Source organism: Podarcis melisellensis (genome assembly GCF_964234715.1).
Source record: "Podarcis melisellensis genome assembly, chromosome: 18".
Classification (NCBI taxonomy): Eukaryota; Metazoa; Chordata; class Lepidosauria; order Squamata; family Lacertidae; genus Podarcis; species Podarcis melisellensis.
The window spans coordinates 2923533-2941797 of record NC_138536.1 but is presented as its reverse complement, the minus strand read 5'-3'; the positions used below and the strand labels follow the sequence as shown (position 1 = coordinate 2941797).

The following is an 18265-nucleotide window of genomic DNA, read 5'->3' as shown; positions in this document are numbered from 1 at the left end:
GTAATCCTGGGAGTTATAGTTCGCGGAGGGCGCCGGGAGCTGTTCGAAGATGCCTGTATCCCCCCACACCCAACCCCCAGAACCCCCCTCCAAGAGGCGCTGACCGGCAAACTGCAGCTCCACAAAGGGAACGCAAGCAACCCCCGGCGCCCTCCGCGAACTATAACTCCCAGAATTCTTTGGCGGGGGCGGACGGGGAAAGCCATTTGAAGCGGTCCCACGGCGTTTTTAATGGACAGGGGAATAAAGGAAAGCGAAATTCTGGGGTGACATACAGCGCCTGCTGGTTCCAAAATGAAATTTTCGACCAGTTCTGGAGAGACGGCTTCTATCTCGGTTATGCTGGGAGTCGAGGCCAAAAGCCGGGTGGGTTTCCAAGAGAGGGTAAAGGCAGGAGAAGGCCCCCACCCCATAGGCGCCGTCACCCAGTCCTGTGGGGACCAAGGCTGCTGCGATATTTGGGTGTAAGAAGGTTAAGTGCTGTTCAGGATTTGTGGGGCAGGCCTGGGGTGGCTTGGGGGTTGCGGCTGATGGCCATGGGTCCGATTCAGCTCCGAAGCGGAAAAGCGAAGCTTTGCTGAGTTGAAACCTGCCGGGATGCGATCTGCCAGAACCGAGGAGCCCACTAGTGTTTTGGGGTTGCAAACTCAAAGTCTTCCTCGTCTAGCTTAGGCAAGTTGGTGTTTGGGACACGTATGAGCAGCAGGGAAGCATCGAAAAAACATACGCAGCCCCAAAGTCCTCAACCGATCAAGGAAAGCACCCTCTGGAGTTAACATTTCAGCGTTTCTCGCCCCGGAACAAATCCCTGCATGCAGAAATTGAGCAGAGAGAGAGATTCTGGTTTCCCACCTGCGGGGACTTCCTCAGTTTTTCGCGCTTGCCCTACAACGTTATCAAGTTCTCTCTCGCCGCTGCGGCCTCAAAGGAATGGCAGGGAACGGTCAAGGCCGTTCTTGGGCACGTAACAATAAAAATAAAATCGCAATAATCAAAGGTTTCTTTCGCCTCCTCTCACAACTATTTTCATGAGAGGAGGGTCCTGGAAATGTTGCAAAAAAGAAGTTGAAGAAGGTGGCGGTGATCCGCAGCTCTCTTCGGCAAACGGTGGACCGCGAAGGCAGATTTTAGGAAGGTTAAGGGACGTGACTTTTCCCCCCGGGCCTGTGTCGTTCATCCATTGGCAAAAAAATTAAGGGTGGACACAGGGAGAATAGAGGAACAGAAATGGCAGCTCACATCCCTCAAGCCAAACTAGTCAAATGTTGGCAGTTCCAAGCCAGCAAGCTCCTCCAAATTCTTCTGCGGTCGCCATAAAGGCAAAGAGAACATTGAGATGATTTGAAACAAATTTAGAGCGGTGAAAAAAGAAGGGAAAAGAAGGCGAACGTCGTGGATGTTATCCTTCCACCCGGAATATTTTTTTTAAAAATCCGCAAAAACTGCAAGATGTAAAAATGAAAATTTGCACAGCGATCCGAAAAAACAACAACAAAGGATCCGGGCGCAAGTCTGACGGGAGCGGGTTTCGAACTCACGGCCACCGGCCTCCGGGAGGGTAGTTGGGGACGGTCGGGTACTCGGGGAGACTGTTCCCAGAGAAGTTGCTGAACTGTGCTTCCCGACTCGGAGGGTCCCGCCAAGACCCGGTCTGCCACTCGTCCTGCGCTTTCTGGAAGCTTCCGCCGCCGCCGCGGTAAAGCCGGTGGACCTGGTTTCGGAGAGGGAGGGGAGTTTAAAAGGCGGGTCGGAACGGGAGCACCTCGAACTCAAAACCCCGCGGATAGCGCTTCCGGGAAGTGCCGAGATCTACGGAATATTCCCCGCTACCAGTTAAAAATATTGTGCATGCATGCACACACCATAGCTGTCAACGTTTCCCTTTTTTAAAGGGAAATTGTGGCACTGTGGGTTAAGCCACAGAGCCTAGGGCTTGCCGATCAGAAGGTCGGCGGTTCGAATCCCCGCAACAGGGGGAGCTTCCGTTGCTCGGTCCCTGCTCCTGCCAACCTAGCAGTCCGAAAGCACGTCAAAGTGCAAGTAGATAAATAGGTACCACTCTGGTGGGAAGGTAAACGGCGTTTCCGTGCGCTGCTCTTTACCCTTATTCCGAATAGGATTCCTTGCAAGAAAAGGGAAAAGTTGACAGCTATGGCACACAAACCCTTTTATGCATGCCCCAACCGCAATCAGACTCTAGTTGATAAGACTTGAATTAAATCACATATATATTTACAGAAAGACTCATCCTTGCTGGTATAAATCTTCACATTTACAACCAGGTGAAGGTTTCGTTTTTGGAATCATACATTTTCAGAGCAGTTTTCACAACTATATCAAAAACTGATTTGGTGGTATAACTAAAAATACGTGGGACGCGGGTGGCGCTGTGGGTTAAACCACAGAGCCTAGGGCTTGCTGATCAGATGGTTGGCGGTTCGAATCCCCACGATGGGGTGAGCTCCCGTCGCTCGGTCCCAGCTCCTGCCAACCTAGCAGTTCTAAAGCACACCAGTGCAAGTAGATAAATAGGTACCGCTCCGGCGGGAAGGTAAACGGCGTTTCCGTGCGCTGCTCTGGTTCGCCAGAAGCGGCTTAGTCCTGCTGGCCACATGACCCGGAAGCTGTACTCCGGCTCCCTCGGCCAGTAAAGCGAGATGAGCGCCGCAACCCCAGAGTCGGCCACGACTGGACCTAATGGTCAGGGGTCCCTTTACCTTTACTAGAAATACAGAACTATGAAATGATTGCTACTGGAAGGAATCTTTTTTGTTTTGACTATGAAATGATTGTGAGGTTTAACAAGTTAGCTGTTTACATTTGGGCAACTTTTCCGCTGTGCTTGATTGGAAGGAGAAAAACAAACCGTTTCCTTAAAGCAATTTAAACAAAACCTCGCTTACCCGCAGAAGGCAAACCAGCATCACCAGTGCCGAAAACGTGAACATGATCGCTGGGATGAGCATGATCACGGCAGCGCCGATGCTCGTGCCAAAGAACGTCACGGCCGCAAGCCAACCGCTGGAAGAGAAGAAAAGGGGATCCGGTCACTGCTGAATGCAGGAAGCTCCCGCAGCCAATCGGAAGCCGCGTCGGACGTTCGGCTTCCAAAAACGGTTCACAAACCGGAACACTCACTTCCGGGTTTGCGACGTCCAGGAGCCAATATGCGTTGTTTTTTTTATAAGATATTTATTAAAGTTTTACAAAAAAAGCATAGAAATGCATACATCATAAAAAGAGAAAGCAAAGATAACAAAAATACACAAAGAACAGGACAAAGAATACATAATAAAACACTACAGAAAAAATATTATGAAAAAACATAAACAAGAAAAAAAAAAGAAAACCAATCTTTAACTCTATATTTGTTTAACCTTGGTTCTTGACTTCCTCACACCTCCCTTTTTTGTGTTCCCATTTTTCCAATCAAATTTAGCAAATCCCTACCCTCTTTCAGTTCTCATTATTAATTATATAACTTAACATAGTATGTCTCCCATCTTTCATCCCTTTTTAGTTCATTGTTACCATAACTTAATCACTAATGCCATATTATTTTTAAATCCAACATCATCTTAGCTTTCATAAATTTTGCAATATGTCAATATGTCCGGGAACTCAACTTCCAAAGTACGGCTGCGTATCCTCAACCTTTTCAGAAACGAATAAACTTACCACGCTCCCCAGCCGCCAATACCGATGGCTTGAATGACGGTCAGGACGAACTGGGCGCCGAAGACAAAGAAGAAAGCCATGAAGTTAAAAGAGCTGTCCGACCTGTGGGAGGAAAGGGAAAAGAGGGAGGATTCAGCGGAGGCCAGGAGTCCTCAAATGGATGAAAACACTGCAGAGAGAGGGCCTTCTCGGTGGTGGCGCCCGTCCTGTGGAACGCCTTCCCACCAGATGACAAGGAGATAACGATTGGACTTATAGAAAACATCTGAAGGCAGCCCTGTTTAGCGAAGCTTTTAATCTTGGATTAAAAGTCCAGCCAGATGGGTGGGGTATATTTACCGTATTTTTTGCTCTATAGGGCTCACTTTTCCCCTCCTAAAAAGTAAGGGGAAATGTGTGTGCGTCTTATGGAGCGAATGCAGGCTGCGCAGCTATCCCAGAAGCCAGAACAGCAAGAGGGATTGCTGCTTTCACTGCGAAGCGATCCCTCTTGCTGTTCTGGCTTCTGAGATTCAGAATATTTTTTTTCTTGTTTTCCTCCTCCAAAAACTAGGTGCGTCTTGTGGTCTGGTGCGTCTTATAGAGCGAAAAATACGGTAATAAAAAATTGTTGTTGTTGTTGTTAAAAGTTTAATGTCTTATTGTGACTTCACAATTTGTTGGCTGTAACAAAAAATAAGAACGGAAACTAGCCAATAATCCCTGCCCTTCCGCAACGCATGCAAAAGTTCTCTCGGGAATCGGGATGATAAAAGGTTCAGGGATGTCTGAGAAATATTTATAGGATACATGAAAAATCATTACATAGACAGATAATCGGTTTAGTAGGCTGCGAGATTAGTTTGGCGGTGTTTTAAGTTAGAATCAAGAGATCAGAAAAGGAGAAGAGAAAGGTTTGGGAAGGGGAAAATAAGAGGAAACAGCGGAAGGGAGGTCCATTTCTGCCTGAATATGTAAGAATTTTGAAATGTAATAGAAATGCAAATAGACAGAAATAAAAAATTATCTCCGGTGGTTCAGAAGGGCTGTGTCCTAGCCGGGTGGGCGGGGTATAAATAATATAAAAGTATAATAAATATTATTATTAAAAGTTTGATGTTTTATTGTGGTTTCATAAGGCAGCGAGTGTGGAAGACGCCGCTTCTGAACGCCACAGGGAGAAAGGTAGCACTTGGGGTGCCAGATTCTTGATGGACTAGATTTCTCCTTGCAGAGAGGTTTTAAAACAACAACAAAAAAAGGAGCCCGTCCACAGGGCTCTTAGCAACATCAGTCCTGGATATTTGGGGAGAGATAAATGCAGGTGGAAGGACATGGGTGGCGCTGTGGTCTAAACCACAGAGCCTAGGGCTTGCCGATCAGAAGGTCGGCGGTTCGAATCCCCGTGACGGGGTGAGCTCCCATTGCTCGGTCCCTGCTCCTGCCCACCTAGCAGTTCAAAAGCAGGTAAAAGTAGATAAATAGGTACCACTCCAACAGGAAGGTAAACAGCGTTTCCATGCGCTGCTCTGGTTCGCCAGAAGCGGCTTAGTCCTGCTGGCCACATGACCCGGAAGCTGTACGCCGGCTCCCTCGGCCAGTAAAGTGAGATGAGCGCCGCAACCCCAGAGTGGGCCACGACTGGACCTGATGGTCAGGGGTCCCTTTACCTTTACCCTAAATGCAGACGGACGGGCCATTTACCTAAAGGCTTTGTAGACCGGCCGGAACCAGCAGACGTAACCGCAGGGGCTGAAAGCGAGCAGCCAGAGCAGCGCCAAGCCGAAGTTGGCCCCGGAACCGCCGGCGATCCACCAGGCCAGGCAGGCAATGAGATTGACGCCCAAGGTGATGCAATAGACTGTGGAAGACGGGAGAGAAAAATAAGGGAAAGAAATGTCTTAAGGCAACAGAAACAGGTTTGGATAGCTCAGTTGGGTAGGGCATGGCGCTGATTTAACGCCACGGTTGTGGGTTCGATTCCCTTACGGGACACAGCTGCAAATTCCTTTACATATATATAATTTTTATGGGACACGGGTGGCGCTGGGGGTCAAACCACAGAGCCTAGGGCTTGCCGATCAGAAGGTGGGCGGTTCGAATCCCCGCAATGACGGGGTGAGCTCCCGTTGCTCGGTCCCTGCTCCTGCCAACCTAGCAGTTCGAAAGCACGTCAAAGTGCAAGCAGATAAATAGGTACCACTTCGGCGGGAAGGTAAACGGCATTTCCGTGCGCTGCTCTGGTTCTCCAGAAGCGGCTTAGTCCTGCTGGCCACATGACCCGGAAGCTGTACGCTGGCTCCCTCGGCCAGTAAAGCGACATGAGCACCGCAACCCCAGAGTCGGCCACGACTGGACCTAACGGTTAGGGGTCCCTTTACCTTTACTACAATTTTTTTTTTTGCACATGTTTTTGCAAACACAACATCCCATCTTATACAACATAACAAACCTTTGGCTATCACAGCCTAGGACTTCTGTCGACATCGACTAATGGGTTTGCTGATTTTCTCTCTCATTTCGCATTTTATTTTAATACAGCGAGGGGGGGGGAAGTATTTGATCCCCTGCTAAATTTGCCCTCTGACGAAGAAATGACCAGTCCCTCATTTTAACGGTAGGTTTATTGCAGCCGTGAGAGACAGAATAACAACACGAAAAGCCCCCAGAAAACCCAGAAGACAAAAGTCATGTAACTTGAATCAAAAACTATCTTTAGAAAGATTTAGAAAGCATTTTAAAAATCCCGATTTAAGTTTTTTTTAAAAATCCCATTTTCTTTATTTACTTTAAAAAAAAAAAATCATTGATTTTTATCCACCCCGAACGGCGTTTTCCCCCCCGGGGGAAACTTACAGATCCATAAGTGATAGATCCGCCTCACCAGCGTCTGATGATCGATGGGAATCTCGTCGGCAAAGTTCTGGTAGAAGCACGGCTTCAGCGGGATGAATTTGGGGAGCGGAGGGAAGTTGTTGACTTTCTCTGGGAAAAGAACGAGAAAAACCAAAGTGGGGAAAAGAGGTTGGTGGGTTTGCGAAACGGCGCTTTCGCCAACGGAAGGTTAAGCCGGCGGCTCAAAAATCCCCCAAAACAAAAACAGATAGGAAGAGCTGTCCATTACAAACTATGTACAGTGGTACCTTGGGTTAAGTACAGTATTTTTTGCTCTATAAGACTCACTTTTCCCCTCCTAAAAAGTAAGGGGAAATGTGTGTGCGTCTTATGGAGCGAATGCAGGCTGCGCAGCTATCCCAGAAGCCAGAACAGCAAGAGGGATTGCTGCTTTCACTGCACAGCGATCCCTCTTGCTGTTCTGGTTTCTGAGATTCAGAATATTTTTTTTCTTGTTTTCCTCCTTCAAAAACTAGGTGCGTCTTGTGGTCTGGTGCCATATAGAGTGAAAAATACGGTACTTAATTTGTTCTGGAGGTCCGTTCTTAACCTGAAACTGTTCTTAACCTGAAGCACCACTTTAGCTAATGGGGCCTCCTGCTGCCGCCGCACGATTTCTGTTCTCATCCTGAAGCAAAGTTCTTAACCTGAAGCACTAGTTCTGAGTTAGCGGAGTCTGTAACCTGAAGCGTATCTAACCTGAGGTACCACTGTACAGTGGTACCTCGGTTTTCGAGCGTCTTAGGAGCTGAACGTTTCGGTTTTCAAACGCCCAAAACCCGGAAGCAATTGCTTCCATTTCTGAATGGCTTCCGCTGTGAGTTTTCCCATTTTTCCAATTGAACTTGCAGCCAACCCTTTGTGCGCTTCGGTTTTCGAACATTTCAAAAGTCAAACGGACTTCCAGAATGGATTAAGCTTGGCGCTTTTGTTTTTGCTCTTTATTTTGCGTTTTTGCGTTCTGAGGCTTTTTCGGTTCCTTGGTTTTTTGTGACTGTCTGGAACCCAGTTCAGCTACTGATTGATTGATTGTGCGACTGCAGAAATGGATAAAAGCCCCCCATTCAAACAATGACTATCATCAGTGCAGGGAAGGGAAAAAAATAAAAAAAAATTTTTTATCATCTACAATACTGTCTTATTTATTTTATAGTACGGTGCATTGATGATTGCTTTCATTTTATGGATCAATGGTCTCGTTAGATGGTAAAATTCATCTTTTAGGGGTTGTTTTTAAAAGTCTGGGACCGATTAATCGGTTTTGCATGACTTTCTATGGGAAAGTGCGCCCTGGTTTTGGAACGCTTTGGTTCTGGAACGGAATTTCCGCAACGGATTAAGTTTGAGAACCAAGGTACCACTGTATTCTGTAGGTGGCGTGTATATTTCAGCCCGGTGAACAGCAGGCCTTTTTGCACAATTCTCAAAACAAACACAAGCGTAACGGATGTCCGAAGTGGCCTGAGAATCACCGGGTTGCAAGAATAATCTAGTCCAACCCCCTGAAATCAATGTTTTTCCGCTCAAAACCGTTCCTGTGAATATCATTACCTGCCATTTTGTCCTTCGGGTGTTTCCCACGGGGCGGTTTTCAAGTCAGAGTCGACCCTGCGAGAGAAAAGACAAAAATTCTGAGCCTCAGCAGAACATTTCCCGTTTCTTCAGGGCGGAAGACGCCCACCTAAACGGAAAGAAAGTTAACTCGGCAAAGAAACAAAACAGCAACGCAGTGTTTCATTCGCCCCCTGAACCGAATACTTAGCAAGACAGCTGATTTAAAGCAAGGGTCCGCAAACTTTTTCAGCAGGGGGCCAGTCCACTGTCCCTCAGACCTTGTGGGGGGCCGGATTATATTGGGGTGGGGGGGAAGGAACGAATTCCGATGCCCCACAAATAACCCAGAGATGCATTTGAAACAAAAGCACACATTCTACTCACATAAAAACACACTGATTCCCGGACCGTCCGGTGGCCGGATTTAGAAGGCGATTAGGCCGGATCCGGCCCCCGGGCTTTAGTTTGCCTACCCATGATTTAAAGTCAAGAAATGTCGCAGAATTTTACAGTTCGGAGGGACCCCAAAGGTCATCCAGTCCAACCGCGTACAATGCGGGAATCTCGACTAAAGCATTGCTGACAGATGGCCGTCCAACCTCTGCTTGAGAACCTCCAAGGTAGGTGAGTCCGTCACCTGCCATCCTACGGCCAAATAGCTCCCACTGTCGGAAAGTTATTCCTGACGTTGAGTCAGAATCTCCTATCTTGTCACGTGAAGCCACGGGTTCGAGTCCTGCCCTCCAGAGTAGGGGGAAACAAGCTTGAACCCTCTTCCATGTGACAGCCCTTTGGGTATTGGCTCTCCTATCTCCTCCAAGTCTCCTCTTTTCCAGGCTAAACGTACCCAGCTCCTTCAACTGTTCCTCATCAGGCTCGGTTTCCAGAACCTTCTGCACACCTTTCGGCCTGTCAACACCCTCCTTTAAATTGTGGTGTCCAGAACTGGACACAGAGCTCCAGGTATGGTCAGAGCAAGGCGGAATAGAGCCAAGACTCCCCTTGATCCAGATAAGATAGAAGAAAATTCGTTCCGGAGATCAATTCTTAACCTGAAACTGTTCTTAACCTGAAGCATCACTTTAGCTAATGGGGCCTCCTGCTGCTGCCGCGACGCCGGAGCACGATTTCTGTTCTCACCCTGAAGCAAAGTTCTTAAGCCGAGGTACTATTTCTGGGTTAGCGGAGTCTGTAACCTGAAGCGTCTGTAACCCGAGGTACCACTGTAACTTCCTATCGTTTGGCAGTGGAACAGGTTGCGGATAGAGGTTCTTCCGTAACTGCCCCCACCCCAATTTGTCCACTCGTAAACTCCGATACATGGGACGCGGGTGGCGCTGTGGGTTAAACCACAGAGCCTAGGACTTGCCGATCAGAAGGTCGGTGGTTCGAATCCCCCCGATGGACGGGGTGAGCTTCCGTTGCTCGGTCCCTGCTCCTGCCAACCTACCAGTTCGAAAGCACACCAGTGCAAGTAGATAAATAGGTACCACTCCAGCGGGAAGGTAAATGGCGTTTCCGTGCGCTGCTCTGGTTCGCCAGAAGCGGCTTAGTCCTGCTGGCCACATGACCCAGAAGCTTTACGCCGGTAAAGCGAGATGGGCGCCGCAACCCCAGAGTCAGCCACGACTGGCCCTAATGGTCAGGGGTCCCTTTGCCTTTAAACTCTGACGTGCAGCGGGTTAATGCGGCCACGCTCCGCAGAAACCAGCCACAGCCTCCTCCTTTCATCCGGGCAGACAGAAGACCCCTTTGTTCTGGGTGCCTTTTTCCAAAAAGCACCCAGGGAGAGTAATACAATGAGGCTTGTATGTCTCTCCCTCTGCCATTTTTTTATTTTTAATTTTTTGCCAAGCAAACAGGAGCAGCTCTGCTAGAGGGTGGGAGGGCTGGAGCTGAGCATAAAACACCCAAACCACAGAGAATATTCGATTATTTCGAACTCCCCCAAATGACAACAACACAGGTTTCTCTTAGGAATGAACGGCTCTCCCAAACTGATTCATCCCAACTTTTCCATGCGCTAAAGGAATGTATCTCAAATTTGCCACCCGCCAACGTCTAGGGATCCTGACTCAGGAGAAGGCTGCTTTAAGACAGCTGCACTACGAATTCGGTGGGCTGGACATTTCAGAGACTTATGGGGGTCCACGATGATCCCAAGACAGCCCCGCACCAAAGCTCGCTTGTTGTTGTTTAGTGGTGTCCGCCTCTTCGTGACCCCCTGGACCAGAGCACGCCAGGCACTCCTGTCTTCCACTGCCTCCCACAGTTTGGTCAAACTCATGCTGGTCTCTTCGAGAACACTGTCCCACCATCTCGTCCTCCGTCGTCCCCTTCTCCTTGCGCCCTCCATCTTTCCCAACATCAGGGTCTTTTCCAGGGAGTCTTCTCTTCTCATGAGGTGGCCAAAGTCTTAGAGCCTCAGCTTCAGGATCTGTCCTTCCAGTGAGCACTCAGGGCTGATTTCCTTCAGAATGGAGAGGTTTGATCTTCTTGCAGTCCATGGGACTCTCAAGAGTCTCCTCCAGCACCAGAATTCAAAAGCATCCATTCTTTGGCCATCAGCCTTCTTGATGGTCCAGCTCTCACTTCCATACATCACTACTGGGAAAACTGTAGCTTCTTGTCCCACATAGAGATTTCTCAGGAGACAGATGAGGTGATCTGGCACTCCCATTTCTTTAAGAACTTGCCATAGTTTGCTGTGGTCAACAAAGTCAAAGGCTTTTGCATAGTCAATGAAGCAGAAGTAGATGTCTTTCTGGAACTCTCTAGGTTTCTCCATAATCCAGCGCATGTTTGCAATTTGGTCTCTGGTTCCTCTGCCTCTTCTAAATCCAGCTTGCACTTCTGGGAGTTCTCGGTCCACATACTGCTTAAGCCTGCCTTGTAGAATTTTAAGCATAACCTTGCTAGCGTGTGAAATGAGCGCAATTGTCCGGTAGTTGGAGCATTCTTTGGCACTGCCCTTCTTTGGGATTGGGATGTAAACTGATCTTCTCCAATCCTCTGGCCACTGCTGGGTTTTCCAAACTTGCTGGCATATTGAGTGTCAGCATATTGAGTGTTTACCCCTGCGTAAACCGCTCGCCGCTTTAGCTGCCAAGCATAGTCTCCCCACACAAACTGTTTTTCTGCTTTAAAAAGGAAAGGAAAGGTCTATTCGAGATATCCTAGTTTCCTGCCATCTTGGATGAATGAAAAACATCCCTTGCCGAGGTCGCGAAAGCCAAGGCAACACTCGTCACGTTCTGGGAAAACGGCCGGATCAGGGAACGCCATTTCAGTTAAATCTGTTTTAAAAGGACTGTTTCATTTTTGCTATACAGTAGTTCCTCAGGTTAGAGGGACGTGGGTGGCGCTGTGGGTTAAACCACAGAGCCTAGGACTTGCTGATCAGAAGGTCGGCGGTTCGAATCCCCGCAATGAAGGTTGCTCGGTCCCTGCTCCTGCCCACCTACCAGTTCGAAAGCACATCAAAGTGCAAGTAGATAAATAGGTACCACTCCGGCGGGAAGGTAAATGGCGTTTCTGTGCGCTGCTCTGGTTCGCCAGAAGCGGCTTAGTCCTGCTGGCCACATGACCCGGAAGCTGTACGCCGGCTCCCTCGGCCAGTAAAGCGAGATGTGCGCTGCAACCCCAGAGTCGGTCACGACTGGACCTAATGGTCAGGGGTCCTTTAGTACCTCAGGTTAACTACTTAATTTGTTCCGGAGGTCCGTTCTTAACCTGAAACTTTTCTTAACCTGAAGCACCACTTTAGCCAATGGGGCCTTCAGTGCCGCGGCGCGATTTCTGTTCTCATCCTGAAGCAAAGTTCTTAACCCGAGGTACTGTTTCTGGGTTAGCGGAGTCTGGAACCTGAAGCGTATGTAACCCGAGGTACCACTGCATTTTAAATTGATTTAGGCAGGCTAGGCCGACAGCAGCCTCTCTTATTAAATCGGTCAACCCCACGCTGTGTGTTTTAAACGACTCTTATAAACAGAACTGCAGCTTAAAGGTGCCAGGACTCACAGCTTCCGTTACAAGCGACAATTCCCAGGATTCGGCTAGTTTAAACAGCCACAGAGAATCATGGGAACTGTAGTTCAAGGGTGCCGGGAAGGAACTGTAGCTCTGGGAGGTCTGTGCCCTCGAAAAACTACCGTTCCGACAAGACAAGGACTCTTCATACGACTCCGACAGTCGTGGCTCCCCGTGGGAACTGTAGCTCAAGGGTGCCGAACTCCCAGAGCTACAAGTCCCAGCACCGTCAAACTACAGTTCCCAGGATTCTCAGTTAGAACCATAGAATCATAGAGTTGGAAGAGACCACAAGGGCCATCGAGTCCAACCCCCTGCCAAGCAAGAAACACCATCAGAGCACTCCTGACATATGGTTGTCAAGCCTCTGCTTCAAGACCTCCAAAGAAGGAGACTCCACCACACTCCTTGGCAGCAAATTCCACTGTCAAACAGCTCTTACTATCAGGAAGTTCTTCCTAATGTTTAGGTGGAATCTTCTTTCTTGTAGTTTGGATTCATTGCTCCGTGTCCGCTTCTCTGGAGCAGCAGAAAACAACCTTTCTCCCTCCTCTATGTGACATCCTTTGATATATTTGAACATGGCTATCCTATCACCCCTTAACCTCCTCTTCTCCAGGCTAAACATGCCCAGCTCCCTTAGCCGTTCCTCATAAGGCATCGTTTCCAGGCCTTTGACCATTTTGGTTGCCCTCCTCTGGACACGTTCCAGTTTGTCAGTGTCCTTCTTGAACTGTGGTGCCCAGAACTGGACACAGTACTCCAGGTGAGGTCTGACCAGAGCGGAATACAGTGGCACTATTACTTCCCTTGATCTAGATGCTATACTCCTATTCAAGTTGGACACAGTGGGACTTGCGTTTGAGTAAACCAACGGAGAGGACTGGCTCTGAAAGGCGCCGGGACCTCCACCTGCAAAATGAATTGAGGCAAAAACCTCTCCCCTCGTGCATTCTACAATTTATATTTTGTTTGTTTGTGCGTGTTTATTCCTTTTCCGCCTTTTGACTCTCAGGAGGGTCCTTGAGGAAGTATATCACCCCCCCCATATATACAGTGCTACCTTGGTTCTCAAACTCAATCCGTTCCGGAAGTCCGCTCCAAAACCAAACCAAGACGTGCTTTCCCATAGAAAGTAATGCAAAACGGATTAATCCTTCCCAGACTTTTAAAAACAACCCCTAGAACAGGCAATTAACATGAGTTTTACTATCTAACAAGGCCACTGATCCATAAAATGAAAGCAATAAACAATGTACTGCAGTCGCACAATCTATCAGTAACGGAACTGGTTTCCACACAGTCACAAAAAACAAAACGAAAAAGAGCCGCCAAAACGAAACTGCAAAATAAATAGTAAAAACAGACAGCGTAACACTCAAACCGGAAGCGTGGCATTCAAAACGGAGCACGTTCAACTTCCGAAAAAAGTTCGCAAACCAGAACACTTCCTTCTGGGTTTGCAGTGTTTGGGTTCCAAGTTGTTTGAGTACCGAAGCGTTTGAGAACCAAGGTACCTCTGTATGTTCATACAAGACAGAAAGGCTGTTTAAAAACGGGAAGCTTTAAAGGAATTTCAACAGCAGATGTCACACACGTAAGGATAAAATTAACTTTCCGCCCACTCTGAATCTTCTTGCAACAGCTTTTCCTCGACTGCGAACCCAGATTCAAGATAACCAAGAGAGCAAAATCCACCGTTGGTTTGCAGGCAAACCGAGCACATTTCTCTATAGCAAGCCTTTGCGCAGCCAAAATGTGGCACTCGCTCCCGAGGGATTGAGAAACGGCCACCAAATCGGATGGCTTTACAAGATTGGGAGAAATTCATGGAGAAAGAGGAGGAATCCATCATTCGCTCTGACAGCTGTGTTCAAAAAACCGCCAAAATCCTGTTTTCGTCTTGGCACCCTCCAGACCTCTCGGTATATTAAAGGAGTTTTCTCATTACCCCTCCAAAAACGGACTTTTTAGCCCAAGGCCTCCCAAACTTCTCTACTGGGTAAAGCACTGACTTTCCTATAGGCTTCTGGCGCCTAAAATTTAGCTCCGGAATGGCAAGTTCTTACAGGATTTGGAGAGTTTACGGAGCCGTTATTAGCCTCAGCTGGTTCAATTAAATGAAATAACACCAGCTGGTTCAATTCAATTAAATACCCTCTCCTTATTTGCCTGCTCAACTCGCCCCGATGTTTTGTCCCTCTAGCTGGGAACGAAAACCCCCAAAAAGCTGGGTCTAGGATCATATGCCTGGCTAGTTTCTCCCCAAATATTGTGGTATTAAATGAGGTTCAGCACGGTCTCCTGGTTTTGGGGAGTCGGCTGTTTTCAAATATGCGGCTTGCAAGGAGTTAGTAGTTTGTAACCTGTTCCTGGAAGCGTCGACCTGTGCTGCAGACTTAATAACAATAATAAATTAAAATCAAGACTTTTAAAAAAATCACACGAGCTGTCAGATTCCCCCTTCTCCTTCCAGAGAACTGGATTTTGGTCTGGCAACCGATTTGCAGAACTCTCGGAGGAAGCCGTGACTCAAAAACAAAATTGCTCATCCTCTTAACAAGAATGTGCAACGTATCACTTTGACCGGATACAGCAGCCAGGGATCTTTTTAGATTTTCTAAGTGAGATCCAAACTCAACTCATGACATCAATATCACCTCCAGAAAGCCGTCCTAGAGAAGACTCAAGTCAACATAATCTCCCCCAACTGCTTGTTTTTACGTATTATCCACACACACCACATATATATATGGCTGGTGCTTAGAAAAGCAGTAAGCAGCTGATGTTTAAATAAATGTTAGCAGCATTAAATGCATATTTTTCGCTCTATAAGACGCACCAGACCACGAGACGCACCTAGTTTTTGGAGGAGGAAAACAAGAAAAAAAAATATTCTGAATCTCAGAAGCCAGAACAGCAAGAGGGATCGCTGCGCAGCGAAAGCAGCAATCCCTCTTGCTGTTCTGGCTTCTGGGATAGCTGCGCAGCCTGCATTCGCTCCATAAGATGCACACACATTTCCCCTTACTTTTGAGGAGGGGAAAAGTGAGTCTTATAGAGCAAAAGATACGGCCTCAGTTGTTGAAAGTGTAACTAAAAAACCAGCAAATCCGACTGTTGCATTTCAAACACAACGCACCACAACAAAAAACCAACTAAAGCAAATATAAATACTGCTGCAAAGTCAAGTCTAGCAAATGTAATTGCACTATTTTATGAGCTTGTCTCGGGGCACAAATAGAACTTAATTAGTAATAGTAATAATGAAAATGAAAATGATGGGGATATTTTTTTGTTTGTCTGTTTGTACCCAGCCACTTCTGGGCAGCTTCCAGCATAAATGAAAACATACCCAAATCTACAGTTGCATAGCAAACTCAATGCACAACTACAAAACCAACTAAAGCAATTATTATTTATGTATCCAAACCAACTGTTGCATAGCAAACTCAAAATGCACTATTTTGCAAAACCAACCAAAGCAAAGGCAATTATTGCTGCAAAGTCAAATCTAACCAATATAACTACACTGTTCTAGGAGCTTCTCTCAGGGCCGTGTACAAATATAAGAACAGTAACCACGATAAGGATAATAAATATTTATTAAAACATATTATAAAAACCTAGCAAAACCAACTGTCGCATAGCAAATGCACTGCTACAAAACCAACTAATTGTAACAATTTAAATGACAACAACAATAGGAATAATAATAATGACAACAATAATAAATATTATTAAATACCCCAAACCAACTGTTGCACAGCAAACTCAAAATGCACCACTTTGCAAAACCAACGGAAGCAAATGCAATTATTGCTGCAAAGTCAAATCTAACCAATATAATTGCACAAAAATAATAACAGTAAGAATAATAATAATGATAATGACAGCAACAAAACAACAGTATCATAAAAGCAAATGCAATTACTGTATTGCGGCAAAGTCAAATCTAACCAATAGTCCAGGAAAGAATCGGAATATCATAGTTTAAAACTATTGCTAGAGGACAAGAATCCCAAGATTTTTAGCTAAATGTAGCTAAATTCTGTGCGTGTGCAATCAATCGCAGGAAGCAAGTGGTATCCCATAATGCATAAACCCCTAATTGCTAATTACAGGGGGCATGCTAACAATTAATTTTAATTTTTATATTTAAATCCTTGCTATATTCATATTGTCCCTTGTATTTCTGATATTTTTTATGATCTGTGATATTGTGTGTGTTGACGCTGGTCTGTGACCGTATTAATAAATTCATTCATTCATTCAATATAATTGCACAAAAATAATAACAGTAACAATGATAATAATGATAACGACAGCAACAAAACAACAGTATAATAAAAGCATATGCAACTATTGCGGCAAAGTCAAATCTAACCAATATAACTGCACAAAAATAATAACTGTACCAATGATAATAATGACAACAACAACAATAAATATTTTTTACGTACCCAAAACCAACTGTTGCACAGCAAACTCAAAATGCCCCACTTTGCAAAACCAGCTGAAGCAAATGCAATTATTGCTGCAAAGTCAAATCTAACCAATATAATTGCACAAAAATAATAACAGTAACATTGATAATAATGACAAGAAGAACAATTAATATTATTTACATACCCAAAACCAACTGTTGCGCAGCAAACTCAAAATGCACCACTTTGCAAAACCAGCTGAAGCAAATGCAATTATTATTGCAAAGTCAAATCTAACCAATATAATTGCACAAATATAATAACAGTAACAGTGATAATAACGATAATGACAGCAACAAAACAACAGTATCATAAAAGCAAATGCAATTATTGCGGCAAAGTCAAATCTAACCAATGTAACTGCACAAAAATAATAACTGTAACAATGGTAATAATGACAAGAAGAAAAATAAATATTAATTATATACCCCAAACCAACTGTTGCACAGCAAACTCAAAATGCACCACTTTGCAAAACCAGCTGAAGCAAATGCAATTATTGCTGCAAAGTCAAATCTAACCAATATAATTGCACAAAAATAATAACAGTAACATTGATAATAATGATAATGACAGCAACAAAACAGTATAATAAAAGCAAATGCAATTCTTGCGGCAAAGTCAAATCTAACCAATGTAACTGCACAAAAATAATAACAGTAACAATGGTAATAATGACAAGAAGAAAAATAAATATTAATTATATACCCCAAACCAACTGTTGCACAGCAAACTCAAAATGCACCACTTTGCAAAACCAGCTGAAGCAAATGCAATTATTATTGCAAAGTCAAATCTAACCAATATAATTGCACAAATATAATAACAGTAACAGTGATAATAACGATAATGACAGCAACAAAACAACAGTATCATAAAAGCAAATGCAATTATTGCGGCAAAGTCAAATCTAACCAATATAATTGCACAAAAATAATAACAGTAACATTGATAATAATGATAATGACAGCAACAAAACAACAGTATAATAAAAGCAAATGCAATTCTTGCGGCAAAGTCAAATGTAACCAATGTAACTGCACAAAAATAATAACTGTAACAATGATAATAATGACAACAAGAAAAATAAATATTATTGACATACCCCAAACCAACTGTTGCAGAGCAAACTCAATGAACTACTTTGCAAAACCAGCTGAAGCAAATGCAATTCTTGCGGCAAAGTCAAATCTAACCAATGTAACTGCACAAAAATAATAACTGTAACAATGGTAATAATGGCAACAAGAAAAATAAATATTATTGACATACCCCAAACCAACTGTTGCACAGCAAACTCAATGAACTACTTTGCAAAACCGACTGAAGCAAATGCAATTCTCCCTTGCAAGGAGCAATTGCAATAGCCTGGGTGCAATAGCCCAGCTCCCCCGCCCCTTGCACACGCGCCGGGCGTGCAACACGCGCCCTTTGCCCGGGCTCCTGGTGCAAGCCCCGCCCCCTCCTCCCCAGCCAGCCAATCAGCGGCGTCCCCGGGCCTGAGGGCGTTTTGGGAAGCGGGAGCCGCGGCTCCGGGTCCGTTACCTCCGCCGACGCCTCTGCCAGCATCTGCCGCCGCCGCCAACGCCTCCAACGCAAGCCCTTCGCTCTTTTCCCCCGGCCCTCCGGTTCCCCGCGGTGGC

At 45.8% G+C, this 18265-nt stretch overlaps 1 protein-coding gene across 1 annotated transcript; it reads right to left on the bottom strand.

Moving 5' to 3' along the window:
* Positions 1-1403: 1403 nt before the first annotated feature.
* Positions 1404-18214, bottom strand: SCAMP4 (secretory carrier membrane protein 4). The gene is made up of 7 exons (XM_081895906.1): positions 18168-18214; positions 8104-8160; positions 6514-6642; positions 5362-5518; positions 3679-3780; positions 2904-3021; positions 1404-1711 (listed from the first exon to the last, which is right to left on the bottom strand). Exons 2-7 carry the CDS (start codon positions 8108-8110, stop codon positions 1535-1537), a joined length of 690 nt encoding a protein of 229 aa, XP_081752032.1. The 5' UTR covers positions 8111-8160; positions 18168-18214; the 3' UTR covers positions 1404-1534.
* Positions 18215-18265: the final 51 nt, after the last annotated feature.

Bases quoted from the DNA above. Each gene is read 5' to 3' on its own strand.
- SCAMP4 (XM_081895906.1), bottom strand. The intron at 3,781-5,361 runs GTAAATGGCCCG...TTCCTCCCACAG, and splicing joins CCGGTCTACAAAGCCTTTAG to GTCGGACAGCTCTTTTAACT. The intron at 1,712-2,903 runs GTAAGCGAGGTT...CTCCGAAACCAG, and splicing joins TGCTGGTTTGCCTTCTGCGG to GTCCACCGGCTTTACCGCGG.